General features: G+C 57.4%; 3 protein-coding genes across 4 annotated transcripts; 2 read left to right on the forward strand and 1 right to left on the reverse strand.

Annotated features, from left to right (window-relative positions):
- Positions 1-419: 419 nt before the first annotated feature.
- Positions 420-3,408, forward strand: LOC118555416 (beta-lactoglobulin-2-like). The gene is given in 6 exon segments (XM_078061304.1): positions 420-520; positions 954-1,093; positions 1,693-1,766; positions 2,514-2,627; positions 3,030-3,134; positions 3,392-3,408. Coding segments are annotated over 6 exon segments (546 nt in total). The 5' UTR covers positions 420-424.
- Positions 3,409-13,539: 10,131 nt separating this feature from the next.
- LOC118548946 (lipocalin 1-like) lies at positions 13,540-18,711 on the forward strand. Of its 2 annotated transcripts, XM_078061317.1 has the most exons (6): positions 13,540-13,778; positions 14,378-14,511; positions 15,320-15,393; positions 15,591-15,704; positions 16,442-16,537; positions 17,258-18,711. In XM_078061317.1, exons 1-6 carry the CDS (start codon positions 13,668-13,670, stop codon positions 17,281-17,283), a joined length of 555 nt encoding a protein of 184 aa, XP_077917443.1. In that variant the 5' UTR covers positions 13,540-13,667; the 3' UTR covers positions 17,284-18,711. The 2 variants fall into 2 exon arrangements, 1 of the variants encoding a protein (XP_077917443.1); XR_013443673.1 differs by having other exon boundaries at positions 15,591-16,537; positions 17,258-17,311.
- A 2,351-nt stretch (positions 18,712-21,062) lies between these two features.
- Positions 21,063-23,405, reverse strand: GLT6D1 (glycosyltransferase 6 domain containing 1). Its single transcript, XM_078061305.1, has 3 exons — positions 23,320-23,405; positions 22,316-22,453; positions 21,063-21,927 (listed from the first exon to the last, which is right to left on the reverse strand). The coding sequence occupies exons 1-3, from the start codon at positions 23,403-23,405 to the stop codon at positions 21,261-21,263; spliced, it is 891 nt and encodes a 296-aa protein (XP_077917431.1). The 3' UTR covers positions 21,063-21,260.
- Positions 23,406-23,741: the final 336 nt, after the last annotated feature.

Below are 23,741 nucleotides of genomic sequence, written 5' to 3' on the forward strand. Positions count from 1 at the left end.
CCCTGGGCTTGCGTGGGGCTCTCCCAGCCTCGGGGACACAGCTGTCCTCAGTGCTGACTCTGACCTGTTGTTGCCCAAGATCGCGACCCAGGAAGTGTTTCTGACGCCGGCGGCCAGCCCGGACCCACACTCCAGACCCTCCCCCTGGGGCCTGCCAGGAACTGTCCAGGCCCCGGGGACACAGGGACCTTCTTGTTTGGACTCAGGGAAGTCAGTGACACTGTCCCAGAAAGAGGGCCTCACGCTGTCCTGGAAGATAATGTCCTTGTGACCCTGGGGCTGAGCCACGGGGGATTCCGAGAACCGCGTGGCCGGGGGCCCGGATGGTGCTGGCTCGCGGGGCCCCCCGCCCCCACATAAGGGCCCGAGCCCGCTGCCCGGCCTTCCTCACTCCCGGGAGCTCAGCGCAACCACAGCCGCAGCCATGAAGTGCCTCCTGCTCGCCCTGGGCCTGGCCCTCGTGTGTGGCATCCAGGCCATCGTCGTCCCCCAGACCACGAGGGCCCTGGATATAAGAAAGGTACGGGCATGTGGGGCGGGTGCTGGGGGGCCGGGGCCAGGGGCAGCTGGCGGAGGACAGGAGGGCCCGACTGCACACATCAGTGAGGCACAGAGCTAGGGCACGTCTTCGTCCCCCAAGTGCTGGCTCCAGCCACCTCCGTGTCTCCCTCTCGCTCCCGGGGTGGTCACCTATGACGCGGACGCACCCCTGAGTGGGAGCTTCCTCAGGGCAGCGCTGGGGTAGAGAGCATGGTTGTTCCAAACATGCAAGAACCTCAGACGGGCATCAGCACGTGGTCGGTGATCCTCAGACGCGCTGAGTCCTGACCCACTCGCCGTGCTGCCTGAGAAACGTGTGCAGGAGACCAGCCAGCAGGCCAGGGGGGAGGGCGAGCCCCCCATGGGCCGGGGCCCTTCCCACCCCCGATGGCAGCTCAAGGCCCCCTCCGCAGGTGGCTGGGACGTGGCACTCCATGGCCATGGCGGCCAGCGACATCTCCCTCCTGGACGCCAAGACCGCCCCCCTGAGGGTGTAGGTCCAGGAGCTGAGACCCACCCCCGAGGACAACCTGGAGATCATTCTGCGCAAATGGTGGGTGTGCCCCCCACCCTGGGGTTGGGGGCCAGCGAGGGCCTGGCTCCTGGATGGGCAGGTGGGCGGGCAGGGCAGGGTCCTGAGGGTGGCTCCCGGTGCCCTCGGAGCCCCCGCCCCGGGCTCTGGGCCAACAGGCCGACCACACAGGGCGGCCCCGGGTCGGTGTGCAGAGAGGCCCGTGTGGAGGCCGGCTGGTCAGCTGTGGGGCTGGGGCCCCGGGGGCCTGGGCAGGTCCTGTCTGCCCCTGGAGTGGGGGCCGTGGGCTCAAGGACCTCTGAGTGTGACCCATGATGAGGTCCTTGGAGGTGCTGTAACCCAGCCCCTCCCAGAGAGGGTCAGTTTTGAGCTGGCACATGCCCTCCACCACCAGGCAGGTGTCCCGGCTGGCTCTGTCTGCCCCATTGTCAACTCACCTGAATCACCTGTTCAGGGCCACAGGGCCACTCACATTCGGGCCAACCCCTCATGACATTGCTCTCAGCTGGCCCAGGGCCAGACGGGGCTGGGTGTCTGCAGGGCATGTGACACTTCCTGGAGCCGGCTCCTGTCCCTACACTGGGGTTCATGGAGGACCCCAGCACTCTTTGGCTTTTCAGGGAGAACAGTGCATGCGTTGAGGGGAACATCATGGCCCAGAAGACTGAGGACCCAGCCGTGTTCACGGTCGACTGTAAGTGCCCCCGCCCCGTGCCTGCGGGGCCGCCCACCCCCACCCCGGTCAGGCCCCCCATGCGGCTCCGGACAAGCAGTGCCCCCTCCGCATCCCGGCAGCAGGGAAGAGTCAGGCCCTGCTTCTCCCGCGTCTACACCACAAAGGGCACTCGCCGGGGTGATGAGGCCTGGGGACCCCACTCCCTCTGGGGCGGGCTCAGCCCCCCTGGCCCCTGCGCCCCCTGCTTGGCAAGGGAAGACAGCAGAACAGCATCTGTCTCGCTGCGACATCCGTGTGGCCGTGCGGGTGGGGGTCGGTGCAGGGACGCGTCTGAGGGCAGGCGTGCGGAAACTTCCCTGCTCGGGGCCCAGCGGCCTGTGGCTCCGTACACATGTCCACAGAAGCCAGACCTGTGCATAAACACACTGTGCATTTGCCTCTCGGTCCTGGAACCTGCTTCTGGAACATTCTGGGCCTCACCCGCCTCGCCTCCAGCCTTTCTATACCCCACCGGCCCTGTCCCCCGGGCCTAGCGGCCTCCCGCCCTGCCCTCGGCCTCCTCTGGGTCAGGCCCCTGGGGCCTCCCCACGGCTTCCAGCCCTCCCCTGCCACAGGGCCCACCCGCCCTCTCCCGAGTCTGTGGGGGGAGGCGAGGCCTGGGGAGGGGGGGCGTGCCCTTGGGGTCAGGGAAGTGGCCTGAGACGTGAGGGAGGTTAGAGGGGCACCCAGACAGATTTCAGGCCTCTGCTCCGGCCTCTCTTCCAGACCAAGGGGAAAGAAAGGTTTCCGTGCTGGACACAGACTACACCCACTACCTGTTCTTCTGCGTGGAGGCCCCCGCGCCCCCCGCTGAGAGCGGCATGATGTGCCAGTTCCTGGGTGTGTAGCGGAGTCCTGCAGGGGCGCTCACCCCGGGCCTGGGGACGGGAGGGGGAGGGGCTGCCTCCCAGCCCCCGGGGCTCACATTAGCAAAGGTGATCGGTTGTGAGCCACTGCGGGGACTCGGGGACGAGGAACAGGCCGAGTGGGGGCTGAGGCAGAAGACGGGGGGGAGGGGGGGTTGTCTACGAGTGGAGCCCTCTCCTCCCAGCGCTGTCCCAGGAGGAAGGGGGGGGACAGGGACCCTGTAGGCAGGTGGGCTGAGCCCCGAAGGCCACCCTGGGAGCTGACCTCAGGACACTGGTGTGTCCTTCCTGCACTCGCTCCCTGGGCGGGGCCCCTGGGTCTCCCTGAGGTCGTCAAAGCCCCGCGGCCCAGGGACTGACCCACCACCCCCCACAGCCAGGACCCTGAAGGTCGACAACCAGGTCATGGAGAAATTCAACAGAGCCCTCGAGACGCTGCCTGTGCACATCCGGCTCTTCTTCAACCCAACGCAGGTGGAAGGTGATCACCGCCACTCCCCACGTCCCCGCTTGCACTCCGCGTGGGGCTCACCCACCAGACAGCCACGAGTGCTGGGCCCAGCCGTCTCCCACGGTGGTCCCCATTCCCCAGGCCCCCAGCTTGGGGGGTGCGAGGTGCAGAGCCCCTGAGGCAGGGTCTCCAGCCCCACCCCCTCTGCCACACCCCTCTGGGCCCAGGGCTGTCCCCCAGGGCTGGCGACTTATGACCCCCCCCCACGGCTCTCCCTCCCCCCACAGAGCAGTGCTGCATCTAGGTGAGCTCCTGCCTGACCTGCCTCCTGGGGTAACGCATACCAGCCCTGCCCCCACATCCCGGGCACGTGCACGGTGGGAGGCGTCCCAGGGGACCCCAGCTCCCCTCCGTCGGGCCCTGGTCCCTCTGCAGGAATGGCTGGGACCTGGTGTCCCTCCTGGTGACCACGGGGGCCAGGCTGGCCACGGGCCCACTCTCTCCAGTGGCCTTTCTGGGATGTCCTCCTTGTGTCCCGGTCAAGCTCCCACGCAGATGTCCCCATGGCCTCTTCTGGGCAAGGATGTGGGCAAGCGTGGGGGGCTGGCGTGGGCTGACCACCACTCAGCCTGAGGTGGAGAGGTCGTCCCTCACCCCCCACCTGGGAGGGGCTGGCGAAGGCCCAGCAGGCTCCCCAGGAATCACAAGGGAGCCCTCGTCCGTTTCAGGTCCCAAAGACAACATCGCCCCCTCCCTCCCCCATCAGAGGAATTAGGAGGGACCGAGCCCCAGGTCCTGTGGGACCCGCTCCTCCAGGGGACGGGGTCCTTGGGGCACCAGCCTGGGGTGCTGTGCTCTGAGCCACTCCTCCTCCAGCAATAAAGAACTCAACCAGCCAGCCGTCCGTCTGGGTCTTTCTTGGTCGATGCGTGCAGGATGCGCAGCTCGGGGGGTGAGGCGCGGGCAGGGTTCGGGCTTCGGCACCACAACAGGTGACATCTGGGGATCAGCACTCATGACGGGGGTCTCTTTTAAACCTGACGGACGAGATAAAAGGGCCGCAGGGGCGGTGTGCCCGTTAACGCTGCATGCCACGCAAACTTCACAAAGGACAAGTGAAAAATGGCTGGGCACTTAATCTAATAAATACCGATAGAAAACCGTAAATAAGTTACTCGCCAATCAAAGTCTGTGCTCTTCTGAACGTGCAAGGCTGTCTTTCAGAAACATGAGGGTAATTGCTTCCAGGAAGCCTGGGCATCGAGCTTCACATGCCTAAAAATGCACCAACCTGTTCTGGGCTAGGACCAAATAGAGGTTTCCCCGGTCAGGGGGTCTGGGAACAGCGGTCAGAGGAGACCTGTTCTCCACAGACTTTTAGTGTTACTAATGTAGGGTATAGAGCCACAGAAGAAGGCCTTCTTAAATAACAAGAATGATTTACATATAACAATATATACACATATTTTTATTTATGTAAAATTATATATAAATGTTATAGATATGTAAGTTTGTGTGTAATATTACTGTTTTAAATATATAGATGGAATAGATACATTTCTAGAAAAATATTAATTACAGTTTGGGCTAAAAGGAAAACTTTAAACATTTTTAAAAAATTTTTAACTGAGGTATAGATGACACATAATGTCATATTAGTTTCAGGGGTCCAGCCTAATGATTCGATAACTGCGTACCCTACAAAATGTCACCCCTGTAAGTGTGGTCACCATCTGCCATGGTACAAAGTTATTACCACTATTATTGACTGTATTCTCTGTGCGGTGTGTCTCATCCTCGTGACTTATTTATTTAATAACTGGAAGTCTGTACCCCTCATCCCCTTCACCTGGTTTGTCCCCCTCACTGGCAACCACCAGTTTGTCCTCTGTGTTTATGAGTCTGTGTTTTTCTTTGTGGCTTATTTTTTCATTTGTTTTGTTTCTTAGATTCCACATGTAAGTGAAATCAAATGATGTTTGTCTTCGTCTGTCTTTCACAATATCCTCTAGGCCCATCCGTGTCGTCATGGATGTCGAGATTTCACTCTTCGTTGTGGATGAGTAGTATTCCACTGGGTGTATGTACATCACATCTTTATCCATTCTATGGAAGGATGCAGGCAGCTGCTGTGTCTTGGTTGTTAAAATGATGCTGCAGTGAACATGGGAGGGGAAGATATCTTTTCAAATCAGTGTTCTCATTTTCTTCAAGTAAATACCTAGAAGTGGAATTGCTGGGTTGTATGACATTTCTGTTTTTAAGTTTTTTTAAGAAGGTGTTATTTACTTATTTGAGAGAGTGAGAGAGGGAACACAAGCAGGGGGAGGGGCAGAGGGAGAAGCAGACTCCCCGCCGAGCAGGGAGCCCGATGCGGAGCTCGATCTCGGGACCCTGAGATCATGACCTGAGCCAAAGGCAGACACTTTAACCGACTGAGCCACCCAGGCAATTTTTTTTAAATATATTTCAAAAGTATCTTATCCCTTTCATGAGGCAAACTTTTCACATATCAAGAGTGTCATTCAACATAAGCTGGTTTATGCTGCATTAACAAACAACCTTAAAATCTCAGTGGCTTAAAACATCAGATTTATTTCTTGTTTATTGCAATTTCCTTTACAGATTAGTAGAGATATTGCACCTCATGGCCACTCGGGAATCCAGGTGATCAAACAGCCACTCCCAGGAGTTTGCTGGTCACCACACTAGAGGGAAAACATAGACATGCAGAGGACTTCAAGCCATCCACCTCTTCTCCACCCATTGGTCAGAAGTTGTCACTCAGCGAGAAGGAAGCCGAAAATAAAATACAATCCTACCTAGGCCTGGAAGGGAACATCCTTAAACTGATAATTTAAAAAAACAAAAACAAAACAAAACAAAACAAGCAAACAAATGTAACCAGCTAACATCATTCTTAATAGTAAGAAACTGCTGCTCTCCCCCTAAGACTGACAGCAAAGCATGGTTGTCCGCTGTCAGTATTCCTCTTCAGCATCATGCTGAATGTCTTAGTGCAGTAAGACAATAATAAGAAAGAGAAGACATAAACATTGGAAAGGAAACATCTAGCATGACTGACAAGGCAAAAAAGAGAGAAGACACAAATTATTAACCCAGGAATGAAAGAAGAGTTATCACCACAGCCCCACAGACATCAAAGGATAATAAGGAAATATTATGAACACCTCTATATACACAAATTTGACAATTTAGATGAAATGGACAAATTCCTCGAAAAATACAAGCTACCACAACTCATCCAGTATGAACTAGATAATCTGAATAGCCCTACACTTATTAAGAAAATTGAATTCCCAATTTTAAAATGCCACAAAAAGACATTTTCAGGCCCAGATGATTTCACAGGAGAATTACACCAAATCTTTAAAGGATTAGTATGAATGCCACACAACCTCCTGCAGAAAATAAAAGAAGAAAGAACATTTCCCAATTTGTTTATGAAGCTAATATTACTCTGATACCAAAACCACACAAAGAGTTAAAAAAAAAAAGGAAGGGGGGATTACAGGCTAATGTTCCTCATCATTACAGATGCAACAATCCTTAACAAAATATTAACAAATAGAATTCAGCAATATATAAAAATAATTATACGCCATAACAAAGTGGAGTTTATACCAGCGATGCAGGGCTCATTCAGCACTTGAAAGCCAATCAGTGTAACCCACCATATTATTAGGATAGCAAAGAAAAATTGTATGATCATATCAATCAATGTAGAAAAAACATTGACAAAATTCAGCAGCTATTTGTGATAAACAAATTTTCAGAAAAATAGGAATAGAGGGAGCTTCCTCAACTTGATAAAGGCATCTACAAAAAACTTAACACTGTACTTAGGGGCTCCTGGGTGGCACATTCAGTTGAGCATCCAACTCTTGGTTTCAGCTCAGGTTCTGATCTCAGGGTTGTGGGGCTGATCCCTGAGTGTCTGGCTCTGCACTCAATGGGAAGTCTGCTTGAGATTCTCTCTCCCTCTCCCTCTGCCCCTCCCACTCATACACACACACACTCGCTCAAATAAATAAATAAATCTTTTTAAAAAATAATTAACACTGTACTTAATGGGGAATGATGAATGGATGGTGAATAATCAGGAACATGGCAAGGATGCCTGCTCCCAATCCTCTTATTCATCAGAGTGCGGAAAGTTCCAGCCAGGGCAATAAGGCAAGAAAAGGTAATAAAAGGAATACAAATCTGAAAGGAAGAAATAAAAGTATCTCATTTGCAGATGACACAATTATCTAGGTAGAAAATCTTAAGGAATCTACAAAAACAAACAAAGAAAAACCTCCTCGAATTAATGAGTTCATCAAGGTGGCAGGATATAAGATAAACATACAAAAATCAATTACAGTTCTACATACTAGCAATGGACATATGGACACTGAAATTAAAAATAGAATACCAGTTTTAATCACTCCCAAAAAAGTGGAATACTTTGATGTAAATCTAATGAAACATACACAGGATCTGTATGCTGAAGACAATGCAACACTGATAAAAGAAATCAAGGAACATCTAAGTAAATAGACTTACTGTGTTCATCAACTGAGACTCAGCAGAGTAAAAGATGTCAATTCTCCTCAAGTTGGTATACAGCTTTAAGGCAATTCCTACCAAAATCCCAGCAGGGTTTTTTGTAGACATAGATAAGATTATTCTAAGATTTATATGGAAAGACAAAGGTACTAGAATAGCTAACATAATTTTGAAAAAAAAAAATAAAATGGGAGGAATTGGTCTACCAAATTTTAAATCTTATTATTTAGCCAAAAGAATCAAGACTGTGGTATTTGTAGGGACATAGACACACGGATCAGTGGAACAGAGTAAAGAACCCAGAAATAGACCCACACAAATACACCCAATTGACATCCAGTTACCTGGAGTGGGGTGTCCCTAAAACCATGCTAAATCCTTCCTAATTTGTGTACAAGCCCAGAAAAGGCTCCCAGCAAACAGTGGCCTCTCCTTGCCTCGCTCTCCATGGGTCCCTCATAGGAAGGAGCCCCATTTCTCCAAATCACAGCTCAGCCCTCCTCGGCTAGCTGGCACAGCACCCTAGAGATTGTGCTTCTGTCCACTTCCCACCTAGTTATTAAAACTGCTCCGTAGAAATCCCGCAGCTGAACTGCCTGGCCTGCGGTTGGGTGGGGAGCCCTGATGGCAGAACCCTACTCCACTCCAGGACACCAGTCCCCACGACCCACACTCCCGGAGACAGGCCTGTTGTGGTACTTTCCGTGGCTCGTGCCTATCTCTAAAAAATTAGAAGTCGGCTTCGTGCCTTAAGCTCTACAGCTTCTGAACAGCCTGAGCTAGGGGCTGCCTCTTCCCAGGCCTCAGTGGCCATAAGCGAACAAGCAGTTCTTGTGGGTTTTCTCACTTTGAATCCTAAAGATGTAACTCAAATGCAGAGCGTTGCTACCTAAGGAGAAGTTACTGGTGGGTCCCACACAGCGCAGGGCGTTGACGTCCCTAGGATGGCCACTTGGTGGCACCCGAGTCCTCTTACTGCATGAACACACCCTGGGAAGTAAATGGCCCAAACAGTAGAGAAATGCTGGCGGGGAAATTCCACCTGAGAGCTTCGATGGTCCTGCTTTTGCCGGTCTGCCTCTTAACTCAGGAAACTGTAGGCCAGACTCAGAACCCCTCTCTTAAAGAGCCATTTTGGACTTCCACAAGTGGATCTCATTAGAGTCCTTCAGTGACATCCATGGTGTGGGCTTGATCTCGAGTCTGCGAGGACATGTCATCCAGAGCTTTCTGAGTTTGCCTCTGACATAGCCGTGACTGTCCTGGGTCCTCCAAGGCCAGGCGTGCACAGTGACCAGCGTGCGCGCACTGTCAGGTGGACCCCGTGCCCACGTGCCTGTCCCCCTGCCCACCACACCCGTCCTCTCCCCCAGACCCACCCCAAGACGCAGACACTAGACCCCTCCCAGGGGAGAGGAAGGCCCAGAGGAGCCGTGGGCTGTCATCTGAGGTCCCACCCTGGATGCCCACAGGGACACCCCCTTGGTGAAGGCGCTAGTGACCTCTCAGGCCCGGAGCTGGTCTCCCTGTGTCTGTGGGTGATGGTGGACCCTGGAAAGGCAGGGCCGGACAGCACCTCACCCCCAGACGCAGGTGGGCATTCTGATGGTAAGAGCAGCAAGCCTGTCCGTGGGGGCGGCTGACAGTCCCTGGGCTCCCAGAGCAGGGAAGGTGGGGGTCACAGGAAAGGGCTCCGTCAGGGCAGAGTCTGAGGCCCAGAGCTCACAGCGGACACTCTGGCCTTGACCTCCGATGTCAATGACTTGTATGACTGGGGTGGAGGGGGTAGGGGGAGATGGAAGGAGGGAGGATGGAAAGATTTGGGAGCGGCAGGACGAAAACCCTTTCCCCCCCAGTCTCTGGTCTAGCCCCAAACACACACACTCGCACCCCCCCACCTCACACACCGGTCCTGCTGTTCCAGCAGAGAGGTCTTTTCATTTCCAGCTTGTGTACGTTTTTTGACTTTTTCTGGAAAGGATCTGAGGCTTGGGAGCTGCTCTCTAGGACACAGCTGATTCGTGGAGCGTTCCGGACACCCACCACCAGAGCAGTTTCCACAACCCCACCTCCAGGCTCTGCTAGCCCCAGGTCTCTCTGACCCCGGCCCTCCAGGCTGACCGGCTGCCCTGCTGCTCGGAGGCTGGCCTCCCACATGGCCTCATCTCCCACTCCCCGCCAGCCTGGCCTTGGTGAGGGTGAGTGACCCCAACAGCCTCACAGCCCAGGGGTCTTGCCAAAATGTCACCCCAATCACACCCTTCCACCAGCTGCCATCACACAGATGAAATCCACATCCTGCATGAGACCCAGGAGCTCCTGTGACCTGGCCTGGGTGACCTCACGGAGCGCCCTCACCTTCCCCATGCCGCCCACATTCCCATGCCCCTCAGACCTGTTCTCCCTCAGCCCGCCGTCCCCCGCTTGCCTCAGGGCTCTCGCACACACTGTTCCACCCTCCAGAGTACTGTTCCCTCCTCCCTGCACCCAGCCCCACCCCAGCACACAGCTTAGCGGTCACCCCTTCCGCGAGGTGGGCACCATGTGAGGCTGTCACTCATGTGGCGGCCTACACGTTCTGGAAGGCTCTGTGGACCTCACCGTCACCATCTCCCCATGCCCGTGGGTGCCTGGCAGGTGGCGGAGGCCCGAGCAGGGACAGGCGGTGGTCTGCCGCTGCACCGGCATCTTCAGGTCAGGGCTTTAGACCACTCTCCCGTTCCTCCTTCCGATGGACACAGCCGCTGCGCTGCAGGACTCCCTGCTGCTCCCCGGCTTTGGCGTCTGGGCTCAGGGGTAAAGTCTGTCTGCAGCCCCTTCCTGGTTCCGTCGGCCCGGCTCTGGTCGCCAGGTGCCCAGGTCCGGCTCAGCCTGGGGCCGGACTCACTGCCGGCCTCACACCGCCGCCCCCGGCCACCCCCCAACAGCACACACTCACATACTTCGGGGGGCGTCGTGAAGGAACAGGAGTCTGCAGCTTTCCCGTGTGACTGGGGGGTCCTCTCCACTGTGCAAACCCCCAAAGCAACTCGGCGCCGCTTGGGGTGGGGACCGGGACCCAGATCCAAGGATGGAAGCAGGAGGCTCCTACCCATACGTCCCATCTGACATCAAAGCCCCGGAAAACTGCAGCCTGAGCATCACGTCCCCTCCCCCACAGGTGGGGGCAGGGGCCACATGCTCAGCCCGGCCACGTCCTCAGAGACCCCAGGGCTGACCGGCCCCCCAGCTTTCCTGCCACTCCTGGGGCATCCCCTCACAGCCCCAGGGGATGTGGGGCGCCCATCTGGGCAGCTGCTGCTTCCCGGAGGGCGGACAGGATAGGATCCCGCAGCTGCACCTGGGCGAACTCAGACGGACTGGTTCTCACTCCTGGTGTGACCCAGATAGGGTCTGGCTCCAGTGGGCACGGCTCACGGAAAAGGGGAGAGTGAATCAAAGAATTCCACATTGTAGACCAGACTGACAGGGATCACACGGGGAGGGAGGCTGAGGAGCAGTCCAGAGCCGCCTCACCAGGCCACTGGCGTGGACAGCTGAGGGGACCAGCAGGAGGACACAGGGAAGGGGCAGGACCCCAGGAGGAGGGGACAGACTGAGGAAAACGCCCGAGGACCCCTGACATGGGAGCCAAGTGTCCCCTAGCACAGGGAGGGGAGGTTCCCCGCTGGGCTGGCTCCTAGCATCCTCAGAGGTGCGACCCCAGGGACACTGTCTTGTCCCCCTCGTGCCCAACTCTGGAGTGTCCTGACCTTTCCATGGCTGTCCTGCCTTCCCTGTCCCCTCCCCATGGCTGTCCTGACCTCTCTGTCCCCCTCCATGGCTGTCCTGCCCTCCCTGCACCCCTCCCCATGGCTGTCCTGCCCTCCCTATGCCCTCCCCATGGCTGTCCTGCCCTCCCTGTCCCCCCCATGGCTGTCCTGCCCTCCCTGCCCCCCTCCCCGTGGCTGTCCTGCCTTCCCTGCCCCCCTCCCCATGGCTGTCCTGCCCCCCCTGTCCCCCCTCCCCGTGGCTGTCCTGACCTCCCTGTCCCCCCTCCCCGTGGCTGTCCTGACCTCTCTGTCCCCCCTCCCCGTGGCTGTCCTGACCTCTCTGTCCCCCCTCCCCGTGGCTGTCCTGCCCTCCCTGCCCCCCTCCCCGTGGCTGTCCTGCCCTCCCTGCCCCCCTCCCCATGGCTGTCCTGCCCCCCCATACCCCCTCCCCGTGGCTGTCCTGACCTCCCTGCCCCCCTCCCCGTGGCTGTCCTGCCCTCCCTGCCCCCCTCCCCATGGCTGTCCTGCCCCCCCATACCCCCTCCCCGTGGCTGTCCTGACCTCCCTGTCCCCCCTCCCCGTGGCTGTCCTGACCTCTCTGTCCCCCCTCCCCGTGGCTGTCCTGACCTCCCTGTCCCCCCTCCCGTGGCTGTCCTGACCTCCCTGTCCCCCCTCCCCGTGGCTATCCTGACCTCTCTGTCCCCCCTCCCCGTGGCTGTCCTGACCTCCCTGTCCCCCCTCCCCGTGGCTGTCCTGACCTCTCTGTCCCCCCTCCCCGTGGCTGTCCTGCCCCCCCATCCCCCCTCCCCGTGGCTATCCTGCCCTCCCTGTCCCCCCCATGGCTGTCCTGCCCTCCCTGCCCCCCTCCCCATAGCTGTCCTGACCTCTCTGTCCCCCCTCCCCGTGGCTGTCCTGACCTCTCTGTCCCCCCTCCCCGTGGCTGTCCTGACCTCCCTGTCCCCCCCATGGCTGTCCTGCCCTCCCTGCCCCCCTCCCCATGGCTGTCCTGACCTCTCTGTCCCCCCTCCCCGTGGCTGTCCTGACCTCCCTGCCCCCCTCCCCGTGGCTGTCCTGACCTCCCTGTCCCCCCTCCCCGTGGCTGTCCTGACCTCTCTGTCCCCCCTCCCCGTGGCTGTCCTGCCCTCCCTGTCCCCCCCATGGCTGTCTTGACCTCCCTGCCCCCCTCCCCGTGGCTGTCCTGCCCCCCCATCCCCCCTCCCCGTGGCTGTCCTGCCCTCCCTGTCCCCCCCATGGCTGTCCTGACCTCCCTGCCCCCCTCCCCATGGCTGTCCTGACCTCCCTGCCCCCCTCCCCGTGGCTGTCCTGACCTCCCTGTCCCCCCTCCCCGTGGCTGTCCTGACCTCTGTCCCCCCTCCCCGTGGCTGTCCTGACCTCCCTGTCCCCCCTCCCCGTGGCTGTCCTGACCTCTCTGTCCCCCCTCCCCGTGGCTGTCTTGACCTCCCTGTCCCCCCTCCCCGTGGCTGTCCTGACCTCCCTGTCCCCTCCCCGTGGCTGTCCTGACTTCCCTGTCCCCTCCCCGTGGCTGTCCTGCCCTCCCTGTCCCCTCCCCATGGCTGTCCTGCCCTCCCTGTGCCCTCTCCGTGCTGTAAACCCACTCTGCATCTGCTCCAGGCTCCCGTCTGCACCCCGGCCAGCAGGGTCGCGCAGCTCAGAGGGCCCCAGGACGGTGGTAGGCAGAGGGGGTGCTGGAGTCTGGTCTGAGTGGCCACAGTTGGAGACACTGTGAGAGATGCTTGAGGGAAATAGGAACCAGCCATACAGGGCCCCGGTTTCGTGCCAGGGTTTGAGTGCCACCTTGAGAGTTTGTGCGCCCTCCTGCCTTCCCTCCCCAGCACACCGCCCAAGATGGTGGAAGGGGAGGAGGGGGGAGGACAGTCCTGGCTCAGTCAGAGGACTGACGCCCCTGGGAGGAGCACCAGCCGGGAGGAGGGAGCAGAGCCCCCAGGGGTGAAGTGACACCTGCAGGACAGCCAGCAATGTGGTCAGACTGCCCCGACAGCACCCGCCCCCAGGTCAGATGACACCCTTCCCATCCCTCAGAGACAAGGCGGGGTGGGGAGGCCACGTCCCTCCTGTGGGAATAATTCTGAATGCGCAGGGAGCCCGGCAGGGACGGCGGGGTTGGCCGGGATAGCTCTTCAGACGAGTGGCCTCTGGAGGACGCCTACGAAGAAGGGACCCAGCAGCCCGGGCTCCCCTCCGTCTGGGCCCTGCCGTCATGGTCCTGCAGAGAGGGCCCCTCCTGCTGCTGACCCTCAGCCTGGGCCTGGCCCGTGCCCAGAAGACTCCAGACGAGGTGCCAGTACAACCAGGGTTTAATGCCCACAAGGTAACGGAGCTGGGTAGGTCCCAGGCTCAGCCCTGCGACGGCGAGGTGGGTGCCGGGTGCTGCAGGGGGCGCTTCTGGGAGCAGGACCGGGGAGAGAGGCCAGCTGAGGGGCGAGGGGCGTCCTGGGCCCAGGCACAGCCTCACGGAGGAACCAGGCGGTCTTCGTACCCCTGCCCAGCCCTGGGGTCAGGGAGCGGTCCAGACTCCCCCTGCCCTATCTGACCCACCTGCCCATCACCCAACACTGTGGGGAGTGTGGCTGGAGCAACCCCAGGACTCGGTGATGGTTCCAGGGCGGCCCTCACCCCTCCCCAGACCCCAGCCAGGGCGTCTGGAACCCAACAGGGGACAGCGCTTGGGCCAGATACGGGAGGAGCTGAAGGAAGTGGGGAAGGGAGAGGCGGCAAGAAGGGCACTGGGGAGACAGAGGGCAGCCTGACAGAGAAGGACATTTACAAGGAACGGGCCACCTGTCCCCTCCAGTACACCCCACTGGCCCTTGACCTCCCCGGAAGCGCTCAGCACTGGCGGGGCTGGGGCCTGAGAGCCAAGACTGGAGGCCAGGGACCGTTACCCCCTCTGCACCTCGCACCCTGCAGGTAGAGGGACGCTGGTTCACCACCCGGCTGGCTGCCAGCCGTGCCCACCTGGTCTCCCCAGCCGATCCCCTGAGGCTCGGCCTCCATTCCATTTGGACCCAGGACGAGGACGTGGAGTTCGTCTTGTTCTGGACGTAAGCACGGCCTCTGCAGCTCCTCGCAGGGTGCTCCCACTCAGGGGCCTCCCGAGGGACAGTGACCAGTGGGGGGAACCAGAGGGACACATGGCACTAAGCTGCAGGCTCGAGACCCTCCCGAGAGGTCTGAGGTTTAGCTTCAGAAGCCCCAAAGCTTTACGACGAGGGGCCTGGGGAAAGACACACGCACAGCCGGGTCCCTCCCACCGTGGGGGCTGGGGACGCCCAGGCAGGGCTGCGCCTCGCACTGGTCGGTTGCTCAGGAACATCCACAGTGGCGACACGCTGTGCTGATCTCAGTGATAACGTAGAACAGTCCAGCACCCGTGGCCTTGAGGACCCTAAGTTAGAGCCACAGCCTTGCCAGGGCTCGGCCACAGACACCACCCCAAGGGCTGTGCTGTCCCAGGGTCCGTTGGCACCCAGCCCAACCCCCACCCACCCCAGTGGAGAAACTGAAGACCCGGGGGCAGGGGGCTGAAAAGGCGTGGCCTATGTGTGGAGCCCAGGTGACTGGGGACAACCAGGACAGGGTCCCCCACCCAGAGACCTGGAGCTCCAAGCCAAGGACAGACTGGGTCCCACTCCTCCCGGGAGGTTTGGCCGCACTCCAGCAACAAGGAAGTCCCTGGTTCCTCACTCCTGCCCTCTAGCCCTGCCCCCAGCTAGACGACCCTCGGGAGCCCAGGGAGCCGAGAGACTCAGGCAGCCACCAGGGACCTCATCCAGGGCACGTCCGATGTCCCCGGGGGCCAGGAGACAGGGAGAGGCCGTGACCACCGTATGCCCCCTCCTCTTTTCCCAGAGGAGAGGGGGTATGCAAAGGAGTGAACATCACCATGCACCCAACCGGGCTCCAAGGCCAGTTCCAAGGCTCCCGTGAGTAGCCCAGCCCTCTGGCCCGGGTGCTGTGCTGGACTGGGGGCCAGGGGACGCTCGATGCCCCGAACCGGGGCCGTGGGGGAAGTGCCAGTGCTGGAGGGAGACATCCTCCCGGTGTCCTGCGCTGTCCGGGGGGTGTGGGGGTGGGTGGAGGAGAGAGGCGTCCCCTGTTACTGGGCCGGGGTCTCCCACAGTGGAGAGAGGCGCCAGCATGCTCGTCCGCTTCGTCAGCACCGACTACAGCAACCTCATCCTTTACGTCCGCTTCGAGGACGCCGGCGAGACCACCAGCCTGTGGGCTCTGCTGGGTAGGAGGCGGCTCTCCCCGACGCTGGCCGGGTGCTGCCCCAGACCTGTGCTCAGGGCCTGCTGCTCTGGGGGCTCTGGGGCCAGCGGGACTGCTCAGAGCTGCACCCCCGTGGGCGCTTGCTCCCGGGGACCCCTCAGGTTGGGCATCCCTGCCCCTGCCCGCTCACTCCCTCGGGAGTTCATTCAGCTGGTCCGCCTACAGCACAGCCTCGTGTGCGTGTGTGTGTGTGTGTGTGTGTGTGTGTGTGTGGTGGGGGTGTGTGTGTGTGTGTGTGTGTGTGTGTGTGTGTCCCGGGAGCAGGGACACTCCGCTAGAACAGAAACCTTCCCCTGCCTTCGCCGGGGAGCTAGTCAATGAACCTAAAACAACTGAGTCACATCAGACCTCAGAGAGTGGAAGTGCCACGTGCAGAAGCCCCGGGACGGTGGGGACACCTTGTCCTGAGGACTACGTGGAGGCGGTGGGGGGTGTCCCGGGCTGGCCCAGTCATGCAGGCCGCAGGCTGCTGTGTGAACGGGGTCCTCCCCAGAGGGTCCGGGGCCTGACGTGCCCCTTCGAGGAGGGAGTGCCCACTCAGCCAAGGGTGGGCCTGCTCTCAGGGGAGACGAGGAGGGAGCGGGACCAGGGCTGAGGCAGCAGCTACCAGCCAGTCAGCGGCAGGGCTCGGGCCGGCAGGAGGAGGGGGCACTCGGAGAAAAGACAGGGCCTCTGGACTCTCGGCCCCTCTGATTTCAGCCAGAAGAATGCTTGGGGACCCCACGTGGCTGGGGAAGTACCTTGGGTACGTTGCCAGATTCCAGCTGCAGAAAGCCCCGGTCTTCAACCTGGATGGTAGGCACGGCCCTCCAGATACTTCCCCCACGCCCAGGCCGCTGCGCTGGGGCCTCGCCTGCCAGGCTTGGAACCCCTAGCAATAATAGGCAGAAGACCAGAGCAATTAAAAACACGGGCAGCCCCTCCAGGGCCCCCCACATGGTCGGGCCCCTCCTGGGAGCCTCGCCTGCCAGGCGGCACGAATCCCCTAGAACACAGTGACCTGGGCACAATATCCGTCTGCCTTCTGTGGATTCAGACACTAGGGTCAGAGGGGCTTGGAAACAAGGCCAAGGCCACACAGTGGAGCCCCTCGCCCCACACCCCTTCCCTGTGCACCATGCAGTCCATCAACACACCCAGGCCGGGCTGTTTGGGGTGGGAAGCATGGAGAACAAGACAGACACAGCCTCCAGTCCTTGCATGGGTTACACGGGGTCACTGCAGGCCCGTCCCTGATTTATCAGGGAAAAGGGAGCCCGGAGCAGGGGAGCACGGCCGTGCTGTGTGGTCACCAACCCCTGGCGGCGACGGGGGCGAACCGAGGGGCGGGGTGGTGGAGTCTGGGTCAAAGCGGGGGCAGGGGGGCCGTGGCAGGACGTGGCCGCCCGTGGGTGCTGGACAGCAGAAGGCACGCTGCTCCGCAGTGAGGGACGCCGGCTGCACGCTGGGTTTGGTTGGTTTCAAAGGGAATGGACAAAGCCTTGGAATCCCCATCTTGTTCTCTCCCCTCCACAGCCCGGTGCCCCCCAGCCGAAGCCTAAGTCAGGGCCCCCGGAGACTTCCTGCCCGGTCCCCTGACCCCTGCCTTCGCCTCCTTCCCCTCCCCCTGCCTTGCTTGCCCAGGTGCCTCCCAAATCCCTCGGCCACCCGAGGCAGCCCTCCACCCTGAGCCCAGCCCCCTGCTCGTCCCCTTCCTGGCCTCTCCCAGCCAGGCCCAGGGGCGTGAGAATGCTCTGAGTGGCCGGGAAGGGACAGGCAACCCCCAGAGCCCTGGGCCACGGTGAACACAGCACTGCAGTGTGGCAGAGGGCCACCCGGGGAGTCCTTCGGGGGCACAACCCCGCTAGGGGCTGGGCTGGCGCTCCTCTGACCTGCTCCCACCTGGGTCCTGCTCTGGGACAACTCCAGGGAGGTGCGCTGGGCCCCGTGAGCCAAGCCGCACGTCCTGCCCAGGTCAGAGAGCACTGAGTGGGCACAGTACCTGCCCGTGCTCTCCCCCAGAAGGGCCGGGGAAACACGGGCCCGTGCACCTGCGCAGCGGGGGAGCTGAGACAGCCCAGTGCCCCCTCCTCAAAGTCAAGGGTGCTACCAGGGCAGTGCCTGGACCGAAGACTCCCCCCCTCCCCGGGTGAGCCAGGGACCACCCACTGAAGGGCAGGCTCTCCGGAAACTGGATCAGGGGCCTCCATACGGGCCGTCTGGAATTGCCAGAGACAGGTATGACCAGATCCTGCCCCAGAAACGCCCCAGCAAAGACAAGGCCTCCCGGAGGCCACGCCCTCGGCAAAGGCAACATCCACCATTGCCAACCAACCTGGTGAGGTCAGCACTGTGAGAAGCCAATCGGCCCCCGGGGGCGGATGTCTACCTGCGGCTCACTCAGACGCCGGAGACAAGCAGGTGCTCCAAGGACGATGCCTTCCTGTGAACCAGAAACCGCGTGTTATATGGAACTAATGAATCATGGAGCACTACATCAAAAACTAACGATGCTCTATACGGTGGCCAATTGAACATAATTTAAAAAAAAAAGAAAACCCAAATTTGAGAAATAGAATGGACATGGTACAATGAGAAAGTAATGCTCAGACATTTAGTAAGACACCTGCAGAATTTATAGGAGAAAAAAATTTTTTAAATCCTTACTCTGGGACAGTGAAAAAATGACTTAAATAAATGGATATGGGGTATTCCTGCATAGTCTTCAATATCATAAATATTTAATAATCCTCAAGTTAACTTGTCCATCCAAGGATTTCAATCAATATTCCAGTGGTGGGGGGGGGTGGCGCCTGGGTGGTTCAGTCGTTAAGCATCTGCCTTTGGCTCGGGTCATGATCTCAGGATCCTGGGATCGAGCCCCACGTAGGGCTCCCTGCTCAGCGGGGGTCTGCTTCTCCCTCTCCTCTGCCCCCTCCCCTGCTGGTGCCCTCGCACTCTATCAAACAAATAAAATCTTTAAAAAATAATATTCCAGTGGGATCTTTACCGCTAACCGCAAACCTGAATCTAGAATCCACACGAAAGAACAAAAGTTTTGAAATGTTTCAGAGAAAAGTCACACAAACACTGTTCTGTTGTAACGAGTAGGAACCGACAGCGATTACAAGTGTGTAGAATTAGCTCAGGGACAGAAAGAACAATCAGTGAATAGAGTCAAGAAATGAACACTAGCAAGTATAATAACAATGCAGGATACAAACGGCCCATCCTTTTTTTTTTTTTTTAAAGATTTTTATTTATTTTTTGACAGAGAGAGACACAGCGAGAGAGGGAACACAGGCAAGGGGAGCGGAAGAGGGAGAAGCAGGCTTCCCGCGGAGCAAGGAGCCAGATGCGGGGCTCGATCCCAGGACCCTGGGATCATGACCTGAGCCGAAGGCAGACGCTTAACGACTGAGCCACCCAGGTGCCCCTACAAACAGCCCATCTTAAAAAGCATTATTAATTCAATAAATAGTATTAGGGGAAATGGAAGAGATTTGGAGGAAAAAAATAAGTTTAGATATCTCACTCTTTGCATTATCTTAAAATTAATTCCTGATTGATTCTGAATAGACACAAAACCTTGAAAGTTCTGCACTATCGATAACTCAGGGATGGGACCCTACCTTAAATATCAAGGGATATAAATATCAAAGGAAAAGATGGTAGTTATGTTTTCGATGCATCAAAAATATCTTCACCAAAATTAAAATCCAAGCCTGAAATTAGTATTGTCAAGAAGCTTGATAGAGGGCTCACATCACCTCTCTGAAGCTGCCCATCAAAGCTCATGAAAAGGACCCCAGTGTGAGAAAAGTGAGCAGGGCACAGAAACCGATCATTTGTACGATCACAAATCAGATAGCCGATCATTACAGAGTAAGAGGAGGTTCGACATCACAAGGAATCCCAGAAAAAGAGATGCTATTTTTACTTATCAGGTTGGCAAAATTAAATTTCTTTTTACAGCCCAGTTAGCGCCCACTGTGTGGGGAAGCATGCTGTTGCTCGGAGGGATGGAAATGGAGGGCCGTTCTGGGGGGACCCGGCTTTCATGTCCTCTAGACAGACTTGTTCTTGGACCTGGAAATTCTAGACATTAACACATTCACCCGTCCTCGTCCCGAAGAAGCCAAGGAACCCACAGTGCTTTCAGTCTGATCCCATGATTTTGTTAAAGGGAGAACGTTAGCGCCCCTTCCAGGAAGTCCCCCAGGCTTGCCCACCAGTCACAACAGGGGGAAATCTGCTTTTGTTTGTCTGAGTGAAGCCCTCCTCTCTCTCTAGGCCTGACCTGAGATAGCTCACACCAAGCTTGTGCTTTAGGGCTCATGGCTCATTGACTAGCTGTTTTCTCGGTTTTGAAACGTTCACAGATTTTGTTTTTGAGAGCTACTCTGTGACGCCCAAGAATGGAGGTCACTGAAAGTAGCATCATCATTCGGTCAAAGGGGGCAGCTGCCAAAAACAGTAGGACCCGCTGGTGCTGGACAAACACGTCCTTCAAGAGCACCTTCAAGACAGATGGTGAGGGAGGTGGCGTAACACGATGGGGGGGTCCAGGGCTCGACCACAGGTGGCGTCCCTGCCCCCAGCTTCCATTCCAGGAAGCGGTGTGTGTGTGTGTGTGTGTGTGTGTGTGTGTGTGTCCCGAGCTCCTGTCTCACGAGGTCACCAGTCCGCCTGGATCGGGCCCCACCGCGTGACCTCACTCACCGCCATCGCCTCTGTGAAGACCCCGTGTCCAGGCAGCCACGAGCTGCAGGGCTGGGGTCAAGGCTTCCACCTAGAGCTGGGGGACGCGACGCAGGTGTAACACTGACCAACGCTGGTTTCTGTCCCACAAAGGAAACCCTTGGCCCCTCCAGCCCTCATAGGGACTCTCTAAGCCCTCCCTGCCCTAAAGAGACGGCCCCAGTGCTCTCCTCCGCGGTGGCCTGTTGCCTCCCACGGGAGCCACCGCGCTGCCCCCGCCACCCACGCCCCCCTTGCTCTTCGCACTCCTGACCTGCAAAAGCAATGCGCAAGCAGTCTCCTGTGCCATGCGGCGCCACGGGTCTGATTTTAATGAGTACCTCCTACCCCTCGCTGCACCCAGCAGAGGGCCTTCGCCACAGAACTCAGTGCGTACCTTCTTTTTCATGAGCCCCAGGACTGAGGCACATCACATATTCTGCGAGTGAGCTGATGAACATTTATTTTTTTCCCTTTAATACTTTGCCCTTTTGTGTGTATTCTTTTTTTCTGGACTACAATCTTTCTCCATTAAAAAAAATCATTTTATGCCTCCTAAATGACGAGCCAGCTCTCTACGATATATAGATCCCAACATGACTGTGATTAAACATTAATCATTTTTATTCTTTATCCTGCATGGACCAAACTGGACGGTTCACAACTGCGAGGAGAAACATTTCCTGCGGATGGATGGCATCAATGTTTACACCCCGGAAACCCGAGAGCTTTAGGACGCCCTCTGTGCTCAGGAATCCGTGTCTACGTGGTCGGCCCGTCCACAGGAGAAGCTGGTGAGTCAGAAGGCCCTCTCAGAGCACCGCGCTGCCTTGACCAACCAGACCTGGGCCGGGGGCCACAGCACCGTGTCCCAGCTGTACTCTGGAGATAGCAGCTTGGTGGGCTTGTGGATGAAAAAGTACTTGTTCAGGTGGCTTTCGTAGGTGCTGTTCAGCCCATTTTCCTTGTCGCGAATAATCCCGTCCAGATATTCTTTGATGAAATTTAAAATCTCCAGGGGCGTGCCACCAATGACCGTGCCATCATAGTAGAAGTCCCCCTGTCCCAAAGGGATGCACGCCGTGGATCCGGGCCTCCTCTCGTAAGGGAGGTTCTCCGTGTTTTTAAAGTACCACCAGGCATGGAGCTGAGCCACGGACGTGCCCAGGGTCTCCACCCCAAAGTCATTCTGGAAGACCCTATTGGCAGTCATGCTGAAGAGAAAGTCAACTTCGTCCTGAATGTGCCCTACTATGTGCACAGCTAAGTTCTTCATGCGCATGAGGTGAAGGTCATCCGCATCGTGTCCTCTGATGTCAAGTACTTGGACCGTCTGCAGAGGACCTGGCTCCAGGTTAGGCAGCCTGTGGAAGGCATCCACCATGATATAAAAGATAACTCTGTAGCCGGTCATGAAGTGCTTACTGGCCGATTGTATGAACAGCTCCAGGTACTGATCTGCAATCCTGCAAAACACACACACGCACAGAGGGAGATGCTTCCTAAACACTTTCAAGAGAAGGGGACATGTCACCAAACATGTTGTCTAACTGACGAGTCACTGATGCTATGGGACCCCCAGTGGGTAATGCAGGCAGGTCGGGTCTACAGGTCTGACTGCTCTGGTTAGTGAGAAAGGATATAGTGACCCGGGGGGTCTGAGAAAAGCCTTTGAAGTTTTGAAACAACCGTTGGAAAGAAAAGAAATGTGAGCCAAGTGGCATGAATGAGCCAGCTAAGCAAGGAGAAAACCACATCACGGTTTTTGTACGGGACAGCCGGATACAACGGTTATGGGTACCTACGGGCAGCCTGCTGGAGACGGAAGGTCTCCGTGCGCTCATTCGCATTTACCTGCCAGTAGCAAGGACAGCCAAGCCTACGGTGAGGTTCTGTCTTCCGTAGTGTTCTTCCAGGACCTGTCTATTGAAAGTGCCTTCCCATATGACCGGAGCAAGCCAGCCTGTGGTCGTTACAACATCAGGGCGTTTTCTGTTGAACAAACGAAAAGCAAGTAAAGCAGGTCAAGAGAAAATGTAAGTCCCAGAAGAGTGCATAAGCGTGATATCCTCTTTGTATAAAGTTACAGGGGACAGGGTAAAGGGATGGGAAAGGACAGGAAGTTAGATGCACATTATAATTTTTGTTGCATTAAAAATAATAAAGCAAGCAAACACATAAATAATACAAGCAGGTTTTGCAGGAACCAATGAGGACAGTGTCATGAATCATGGATATGATTCATCTAAGAAGCTGAGGTCCATTTAAAATACATGCCCATGTGAGGAAAACATTCACAGAAGTTCAAATACAAATGAATGATAAATGTACTAAACTATGCTCAAACACAGGAATAATTACAGAATTGCAAGTTGACTTGGGATATTTTAAACTAGCAGTTTTGCCTAGAATAAACGATTTTCTGATGTCTCAGTTCATCCACTGTACCTAAGAAAGTAAAACGGTGCAATTATTGAAGGGAAGTTTAGCTACCTACATCCAAACTAGAAATGCCTGCCTTCTTTGACCGAGTGACCCCATTTGGGGGATTTGTCCCACAGATCAACTCACGCGGCAGTGTGAAAAGATCTAGGTACAAGGTTCGCTTTATTTGCAAAAGCCCCAAATGGCAGACAATCTAAAACCAGCAGGGAGCTGGTTGAGTCGGTTATGGTGTGCAAACCTAACGTCGGATACCACGCGGCCAATACAGATGGGGCGGGGGGGCCTCCCCAGTGCCGGTGCCGAAATCGAGAGCAGCCATCATGGTGTTTTCAAACCACCTGCAAAGAGAGTCTGTCACTGACAAAACCAAGAAGGTCAAGCCAAGGAGAGCGTGTCAGTGTGGACAGCCTTACAAATGAAAGCTCCAGGCACGGGAAGCCTCCCAGGGCAGCAATCCCTGGGTGATCGGAAAAGCCGTTCGCGCCACACCCAGCACCATCGTTCGTGTGAGCGGACGCGTCTCTTCTTACCTAGGGTTAAACCAGTCTGAGAGCCGCAGTTCTTCTACTTCGTCCCTGGGTGCGAAGGGAAAACCAAGTTATTACGAGTCATGCGTGTGTTCAGCCAAGGTCTACGGAGCCCCCGCGGCGGGGCAGGCACTGTCCGGTGCTGGTGGACATACAGCCTGCCCGCTGCCCTTGGGGAGCCGAGGCGGCGGCCTCAGCGGTCCCCAGCGGTCCCCAGAGGTCGGGGCTGACTGCAGGGACAGGCTCTGGCTGCACATATGGCGCATTAAAACAGCTGGGGGGCCGGGGAGCCACTTGGAGAGGAGCTA

The sequence above is a fragment of the Halichoerus grypus genome, chromosome 14, assembly GCF_964656455.1.
Source record: "Halichoerus grypus chromosome 14, mHalGry1.hap1.1, whole genome shotgun sequence".
NCBI lineage: Eukaryota > Metazoa > Chordata > Mammalia > Carnivora > Phocidae > Halichoerus > Halichoerus grypus.

Bases quoted from the DNA above. Each gene is read 5' to 3' on its own strand.
- LOC118548946 (XM_078061317.1), top strand. From the start codon at position 13,668: ATGGTCCTGCAGAGAGGGCCCCTCCTGCTGCTGACCCTCAGCCTGGGC. The intron at 14,512-15,319 runs GTAAGCACGGCC...CTCTTTTCCCAG, and splicing joins GAGTTCGTCTTGTTCTGGAC to AGGAGAGGGGGTATGCAAAG. The intron at 15,705-16,441 runs GTAGGAGGCGGC...CTCTGATTTCAG, and splicing joins CAGCCTGTGGGCTCTGCTGG to CCAGAAGAATGCTTGGGGAC.
- GLT6D1 (XM_078061305.1), bottom strand. From the start codon at position 23,405: ATGGTGCTGGGTGTGGCGCGAACGGCTTTTCCGATCACCCAGGGATTG. The intron at 22,454-23,319 runs GTAAGGCTGTCC...TTTGTTCAACAG, and splicing joins CGTGCCTGGAGCTTTCATTT to AAAACGCCCTGATGTTGTAA. The intron at 21,928-22,315 runs GTAAATGCGAAT...TGTGTTTTGCAG, and splicing joins GCTGTCCTTGCTACTGGCAG to GATTGCAGATCAGTACCTGG.